This window comes from Pinus tabuliformis, chromosome 2_1 (genome assembly GCF_031772625.1).
Source record: "Pinus tabuliformis cultivar Carrire ecotype Pingquan chromosome 2_1, CPIR1, whole genome shotgun sequence".
NCBI classification, from domain to species: Eukaryota; Viridiplantae; Streptophyta; class Pinopsida; order Pinales; family Pinaceae; genus Pinus; species Pinus tabuliformis.
The window spans coordinates 270068441-270076569 of record NC_142299.1 but is presented as its reverse complement, the minus strand read 5'-3'; the positions used below and the strand labels follow the sequence as shown (position 1 = coordinate 270076569).

General features: G+C 42.4%; 1 protein-coding gene across 1 annotated transcript; it reads right to left on the bottom strand.

The window, feature by feature from the left end:
- Positions 1-2637: 2637 nt before the first annotated feature.
- LOC149199798 (F-box protein PP2-B11-like) lies at positions 2638-5080 on the bottom strand. Its single transcript, XM_089400716.1, has 5 exons — positions 4757-5080; positions 4592-4641; positions 4341-4458; positions 3653-3717; positions 2638-3019 (listed from the first exon to the last, which is right to left on the bottom strand). Exons 1-5 carry the CDS (start codon positions 5078-5080, stop codon positions 2638-2640), a joined length of 939 nt encoding a protein of 312 aa, XP_089256842.1.
- Between the last annotated feature and the right edge of the window lie 3049 nt (positions 5081-8129).

Genomic DNA, 8129 nt, shown 5'->3' with positions numbered 1-8129 from the left:
GCTGGCACATATTTTGACACGAGAGCAATTTGGAGAGTTTATTTCAGAGGGAAACGCCTTACGGCGTAAAAATATTTGACCGTTTTGCATTTTAAAAGACGTCCATTTTGCCGAACATAATTAATTTTCAACCGTACATCCTCAGAGCAATGACAGGATAGGAACATCTGAAATGTTCGTACCAAACATCGAGACGTGTGGTTCAGGTTAAGGGCAAACATTTTTCCTTGCACAGGAGAAATTGCGATACAGGCTACATCCCACAGGGTCCTTTCATTTGCTATTGCAATGCATAAAATTTGCGAAATTGCATAACTGCATAATAAATGGAAGATGTCACGAAAAGTGTGTTCCACTTGCGAGCAAATCTGTCCAATCTGCCCAGGTTTTTCCTTACTATTGCAAGCCATCTCCTTCTCTCTTTCGGTTTCTGCCTGATGGGTATGGGAGCAGACTCCTGCATACGCTTAGCAAAGATTAAGCATGCAACCTTGCTTCGGAAAGCCTTTGAATTCTTTCTTTTATTCTTTTCGGTAGAATGAGAGGTCTCGGGTTCGAACTCTGTGAGACGAATCCGATTATTACTCGATTTACTCTTCCTATCCCTACCATCAGCAAGCGAAACACTAACCGTGGTTCTGTGGACCTCCGGCTCTGAATCAGATTCTTCTTCCTTCGTCTTAACAGAAAAGACATTTTCGATGTAGCTAAGAAGGCTGTGCTCATTTATGCTGTCCATGGAAACAACCTGAGTAAAATGAAAGGCCAGGTGCTTATCCACATCCGAGGAGTCATCGATATCCTCATCGAAGCTTCTGTCTGCATCAAGCAGCACCATCTGGCCTACGAAGGAGTAGCTTGACCCCGAATGGTAGGACAACGCCAAAGCTAACAACCAATGGACGAAGCCACGAATCAAGCCGGGTACCCACGACACCGCCTGCGTCGCCACTGTTGCTATTCCTAGACGCTGCTTACGGATTCTAGGGAGCACTTGCCATACCAGAAGCGCTAGCCGCGTTATGTTGAACACATCTTCTAATGGGCCGACCTCCAAGTCGGCCCACAGGGTGTACAGAAAATGCGCAAACGGCATAAGCCTGGGGACGATATCGCTCTTGGAAACTATATGCACAAAGTGTCTTCTGTAACGCGAATTTATATGTTTTGCCAATTTTGAATCCGCGAAGAGAGGGCATCCGAACGAATAACATTGAACTTGTTCGTGGCAAAACTTAGGGCTCGATTCCAACAATCTGAGGGTGAGCAACGAGGCAACGGCTCTTCTTAAAGAATGGCCCGTCAATACAATTTTGTTCCCTTGTATTAATTGGCGCCTAAGATACTTCAATGGGATGCTCTCGGGTCTGTCAAGAAACCCCGCATGAGCAGCTCCCGCTCCCAGGCTCAAGGACCTCTGCATTATGTTGAGATCCGTTAGCACATCTATAAACCCCGTGGTGCCTCTGCAGGCGATGATCATGTGATCTTTGGCCAGGCTTTTAACGACCAGAAGAACCTGCTTTCGGCCGATCTCGAAGCCTTCTTTTCGCAGCTTGTCTTCTTCCAGAAATTCATAGATCGTCGTTTCCGGCAAGCCGAATGTGGTATTCAGTGTTTCAAGTTCCTGCCGAGGATTGTCGCTGTATGCAACGGCTGAAAGAATCAGCGCATCGGCAAGCCAGACGGGATGACGGTCTTGCTTGATTATTTGGCTGAGCGTGGCCATCGATTTTGTGGTTCTGCGAATACTAATGTCTCTCCCTCCACACCACCACGATGTCTCGCCTCCCCAGGCGCCTCTTTCTCATCTGTGCTCACCGCAACGTATCTTGTTGAAAGACGGTTGACGGTTCGTATGGAGCGTGGCGCCTGGCATTGCGCAATTCTAATCCGTCTAACAACCAAATCGAATGGCACATATTTTGACACGACAGCAGTTTGAAGAGTTTATTTCAGAGGGAAACGCCTTACGGCGTAACAACTAGGCAGATAATAATCCTACATGAATCACAACACTTAGCTCAATGGAAAAATATGCATTGGAAAAGACCAACGCTAACAATATGTAACTCTCAATTCAGTCAAAATCTTTTCCAACATAGTTACCAACTACAAAATAAGTGCTTGCCTTTTTATCAAAAAACCAAAAATGCCATCTAGAAAAGGAAATAAAATCTCGTGAAAATGAGGCTTTTTTCATTTCGTAAATCAGGGCCGGTTTTGTTTTATTTAATGGTAAAACTCAACAAAGTCAACAGAGTAGCCTACGAAACAGAGTCATCATGTGCAACTTCCAAAACCAAATAAAAAAATATGTGTAGGGAGGGACACAACCAGGGAAAATCCTATTTCCACCATTATATGATCATTAATGCGCGGCTACATGCGCCGGAGATAGCCAGAGATGACTAGATAATAAAAATAAAAAACGGCGTGTTACCCCTGCGCGTGTTATAAACGTCTATCTCCGACACATGTAGCTGCGCATTAATGATCCTATAGTGGTGGAAATAGGATTTTCCCACAACCAGCCGCGTCGACGAAACAGACGCACTATTCACAATAAATGCAACTAAGTCTACAACATGAAACAGATGCAATATACACAATAGATGCAATTATGTGTAGATGGGCTCAATCTTCACGCCGACCAGAAGAAGCCCCACGTTTAGGAATCCTCCGTAACACTTCTTTCATATAAAATTTGATGTGAGAGTCATCACCATCGTCTGTTTCGGGTCTGGTTGTAAATTCTCCTGCAACCACTTCCATCCATCCACCATTTATACCCTGGTTTTCGCCTCTTCTTTCATTCAAACGCTTCTCTAATTCCATTTGTTTTCCCTTTGGCATTGTAACAGAAAACCTAATTGGCACTTCCCACCCAGAGGGATTTTCTGTGAATTTAAGGGCAAACACCACTCTGTAGTTGGTATTCGGAGACAAAAGCCTGCAGTCAATTTGACCACGGATCTCCAACCACCAAACCACTGATAATTCCGCCAACACCTCGAATCTGAACACAAACCATAACGTCAATGTATACTCTGTGAGGGTTTCCTCTGTTTAAAAACAAGGAGAGTTAACCAGGATCATGCGCTAGCTTGAACCCCATACAAAGAGCACACAACTTATAAAAAGAACAGACACTAAAAACAATCGAAAAAACTAGAGAATCATTGCTTATTTTATGAAATAGAGAGCAAGGCCATTTATCTACGGCAGACTGGGAATACTCGGCATTAAGGTTGGGCAGTTGGTAGTTCACCCAACAACAACAACAAGTCAGAAGTCAAATATACACAGCTTTTAGATCACTGTAAACATAACCACATGGTGAATGTACACAAACACACCTTATAACTTATAAGTGCAATTTAGGGAAGTATGAAAAGACGTGAAAAATAAAAAATGGGTCTGGGCTACAAGGTCTGGATAGATACCCTGTGTTTTGTGGATGAGTGTTTGCAAAGAACCAGACCCTGAGAAGGGAGTAACACCAATGCCTAAACACTTAGGAGTTGAAACTAAAGACGAACTCACAAAAATGTATCGAAATGCATGAACATGAGGCCTGAGGAGGTTGAAAGATCCAATTAGGAAGTATGATTAAATCTCTGAAAAAGAGGGTCAAGTAACCACAAAGAACATGATTGAATTCTGAAGCGGCAAAAAAATGAGTTGCAGAGGCACAGAGACGGCAAACACTAATAACTGTCATATTAATGTTCCAAAGAGCTTGAAAGAAAATTGGTGTTGATTAAGAACCACAACAAAGACTTCAAACGAATACAAACACCAGAGTCCTGTAAAGACTAAAAACTGCTAACCGAAAGTATGACCAAAACTCTAAATGAATAAAGTAGGACCAAATTCTAAAAAGAATCAAGTGACCTATAAAAGCCTACATAAAATCTTCAACCTGCCACAGAAGGCTAAGCAAAGACAAAATGTGTGCAACTTCCCTGCAAGTGCAATCAACAGGAAGACCCAAAGTGAAGAGGGTATTCAATACATCAAGAGGAAGGTACTCATTAGGCGTTCATTTGGCTTTCTCAGAGTCTCTTACCGCCTGGGCATCTGACCTTTGATAGATCATAGCCCAAACCTAAGCTCCCCAGGGAAATATCCAGTGATCTCCGCATGAATCGTGATTCAGATAAACCCCAACCACAACATTGATCCAAAGGCATATCCAGTAATCTCAGCATGATTCAGATAAACCCCAACCACAACATTGGTCCAAAGGCGAAAGACACAACTGTGCAAAAATTGACTCCCACCCAGCTTCCACTTACATTAGAAGGATCGCTTTGAACACACGCAATCCTCCATACCTGTAGAGCAATGTAGGCATTCCTGAGCCTCGTTTTCGGAAAATACAATATGGGGTCGACCAAAAAATTAGCCCCAAAGAACTCCAAATCATCGTCATGCTCTAAGGCCAATAGCTGCCTGCATATGATTTTTGAACCAGATAACTCCATGAGAAGCGATCACAGAATACCGTGACCTCAAAACCAACAAGAGAAGGAGACCATTAAACAAACAAATTGAAAAATAAAAAGAAGAAGATTGATAATCAAACCTGGAGTCACATGTAACCCAATTTCGCTGGGATCCTTCCAACCAGGCCATCTATTGTTGTTCCAGCAGAACAAAAACATATGAATATGAATTATTAATGAGTTGATGAACGGCGTTTTCCCAAATATGACAACCAAAACCCTGAGAATAAGTGATATATAAATACCTTTGTGCCCCCATCTATGAGAATTGGATCGACGAGGCGAGCGCACAGTTTTACCATTGAAGCTGGGACAGGGGGGTCAGCCCTGGATACGATCTGGTGGCATATTTTAAGAAGGGATTTGTTCCACAGATCGCCCGAATAGGCCACAGAATTGAAGAGCTTGGAGACAACTGACAATCTGCCAATGTCGCACGGCATAGTCAAGGAGAAAATGACCAGTATACAACTCTCTGGCAGGTCCAACATACCTGTCTCGCGTTCAGGTTCAGGATCAGGCACTAATCCAGCAATTGGGTTCCCGATGGCTGCCATGGTTACCACCATGATGTCTGGCCTCCCCAGGCGCCTCCTTCTCGTCTGTGCTCACCGCAACGTATCTGGTTGAAAGACGGTTGACGGTTCGTATGGAGCCTGGCGCCTGCCATTGCACAATTGAAATCAACGGTTAAGGATTACTCGATCGTCTAACAACCAAATCGAATGGCACATATTTTGACACGACAGCAGTTTAGAGAGTTTATTTCAGAGGGAAACGCCTTACGGCGTAAATATTTGTTGGAATTGGTACATGAGAGAGCCTCCATTGGGTATGAAACTTTCCCATTCTATTTTGACTATTGTATTAAACTCAGGGTGGGTGAGCCAAAAAGCTTCAAACTTGAAGGGTTTTTTGTTTGAGTTTCCTGGATTTTTCCATTGCAGAGAGATGGGCCAATGATCCGATCCAGCTAGGGGTAGGATTGAAGCACATATGTCACCACCAAGATGGATGAAGTTGTCTGAGATTATAAATCTGTCCAACCTGGATGCGATTTGCTAAGTACCAAATCTCTTGTTGTTCCAGGTAAAGATGTCGTTGTCAAAAGGTAAATCTGTTAGACTATTTTGTTGAATATAGACTTTGAAGTCATTGCTTTCTTTTTCTAGTTTTCTTCTACCCCCCAATTTTTCCTCCAGCCGTGTGATCATATTGAAGTCGCTACCTGTTAACTGCAGTGGATGAGTTGTTGTAGCATTGAGAATTTCCAATGCTTCTAATAGCTTAAGTTTTTGTGTACTTTCTTGTGGAAAGTAAACATTGGTTAAATGCCCATGTATGTGGGTGCCAATCAGGTGGAACATTGCATGTATGAAGTGATGCGAGGTATAGAATTTTGTTAGGGAGACCTGCTGAGTGTTCCAAACTATGGCTAACCCTCCCGAGGCACCTGTTGTATCAACTGTAACTGTTTGACATCCTACCCAGGCTTTGGATAGTATGGATTCTAAAGTACTGGAGCTACATTTTGTTTCTTGCATAAATATAATGTATGGTTGTTCTTTCTGAATCATGTTCTTCATCAGTATGTACTTCCCGGGATCATTAAGTCCTCTTACATTCCATGATATTAGCTTCATGGTTGACTGGTAGGTAGGGACCGCTAATATTTGGTCAACTTAGAGAATCTACCCGTTTCCACGAGCATTTCCCCAATTAAAATGGTGTGTTGTAAGTCTATCTTCCTGCCTCTTTTCTTCCCCTCTTTGAAGATATGTTTTCCATTCCATCGGCCTCCTTGTTGTATGCCCAGAGTGTTATGTTGATGCATTTGTGTGATCATTACTTCCAGATTCTCCAATTGTCTTTCTGGTATTGTGTCGAATTCCTTCCTTTTGCAAGCTTGCTCAAGACTGAAAATGTCTATTTCCCCAAGATCAAAGCTTTTTGGTTCTTCTTCCATTGGGCTTTGTTGATTTCCTTCTTCCCGTTGAGTGAGAGACTGAGTAGGTTCTGCATGAGTATCATCAATTTCCATTATCCTTTCGGACCATAGTACTTTGTGTTGAACAGGGTTGGTTTTGTTTTTCAGATCTGAAGCATGCTTTTAAGAGGAGATGATATTCGAAGGATGACTCGTTTTGGAGTGGGTAGGAATGGTGGATGTATGATTGTGTGGATCTGTGCTTGTCTTTGCTGGCTTGGGCGTATCTAAATCAGGTTGTTCCACATTTGTCAAGATATCAAAGTTGTCTCTTGAGGACGGAAAATCAGAGGCTGGCATAGCATTTTTGGGTGCTGAGGGGGGTTTTCTAGTATGCCTTTTCCGACCAGCTACCTTGGTGAATCCATCGGAATCAGATTTGTTTCCAGTTTCTATGTTTCTAGGTAGCATGTTTAAGGGATAGTCACGAAAGAGGTGACCATGAGCATGGAATCTCCTGCAATGAAAGGGTACATGTTCATAATCAAGGGGATGAATCCATTCAAAGTCATCGTGCAATAGACTTACCGTGTCCGGTAGCGCATGGCCCAACTTCATGTAGACGCAGATCCGTGCATATGAAGTGTATCTTCGAAGCTTAGTTTCCTCTGTAGCCTTAATGAACTCGCCTAAGCCATTGCCGATGGCTTTTAGAGAATCCTCTTCCCAGTATTCTAGTGGAAGCGAGTACATGCAGATCTAAACTGGCGCCCAACTGAAGTCTTCTTTGTCAGGGTTAAATCTTTCTACCCAGTCTCGTAGATAAAGGCCTGTTGCGTTGAAGAAGTAGGGTCCTCCATCCAGTACCCTGTTTCTATCTTCAAGGCAGTTGAAAGTGGCTGTGAAGAAGCCTTTAGGGCCCAGCTGTAGAGTTACGTGACCTTTGGGCTTCCACTTCAAAATTATCCAGCCTTGTAGGGCTTTTTCAGTCAGCCAAAAAGCTATAAATATGCTGATCAGTGCGTCATCTTTCATATATTGTATTTGCGCATTGATTCTATGGCTAGGCATCTCAATCTTGGGCCTTTCTGTAGCAATGGATTTGCATGTTAGCGATGAGGCTTTCCTCATTTGACCTCATGTTTCTTGTCTGTCCTCTGTCTCTTGTACCAGATTTTCTTGTTCATTCTTCCGCGTCTGTTGTGTAGGCCGTGCCTCAAACTTCTCTGGATTCTCTGTTCCACTCTCTGTTGGGTTTTCCATAGTATTATTTTTGGGGGAGGTTCTGATGCCTCCCCCATTGGACTATTCATTATTCCTTCCTCTCAGAACTACAGTGCTAGTGCTAACAATGTTTTCATCTCATCTTGGAAGACTACAGGTTCAAGCTATGTGATGTCGGTGGTTATAACAGGAACCCTAGTTCCTTAGTGCACCATTGCAACCTCTCCCTGATGCCCTACCTTCCTTTCCATATTAAAGGTTAAGGGATTGTCCGCTATGATTTGCATGAGGTAGGGAATATGGTCTAGGTTAGGTTTATATTTTAATTATTTTAAATATTTTATTGTTTTATTTATATATTTTTTATTTTTATTTGATTTTTATTTAATTTATATTTGTTTTAATTTTAATAATTTTATTATATTTTTTTCATTTTTTTCATTTCTATAATTATTTTAATGATTATA

Bases quoted from the DNA above. Each gene is read 5' to 3' on its own strand.
- LOC149199798 (XM_089400716.1), bottom strand. From the start codon at position 5,080: ATGGTGGTAACCATGGCAGCCATCGGGAACCCAATTGCTGGATTAGTG. The intron at 4,459-4,591 runs GTTTGATTATCA...AATCATATGCAG, and splicing joins TGGGTTACATGTGACTCCAG to GCAGCTATTGGCCTTAGAGC. The intron at 3,718-4,340 runs GTATGGAGGATT...TTAATATGACAG, and splicing joins ATGCCTACATTGCTCTACAG to TTATTAGTGTTTGCCGTCTC.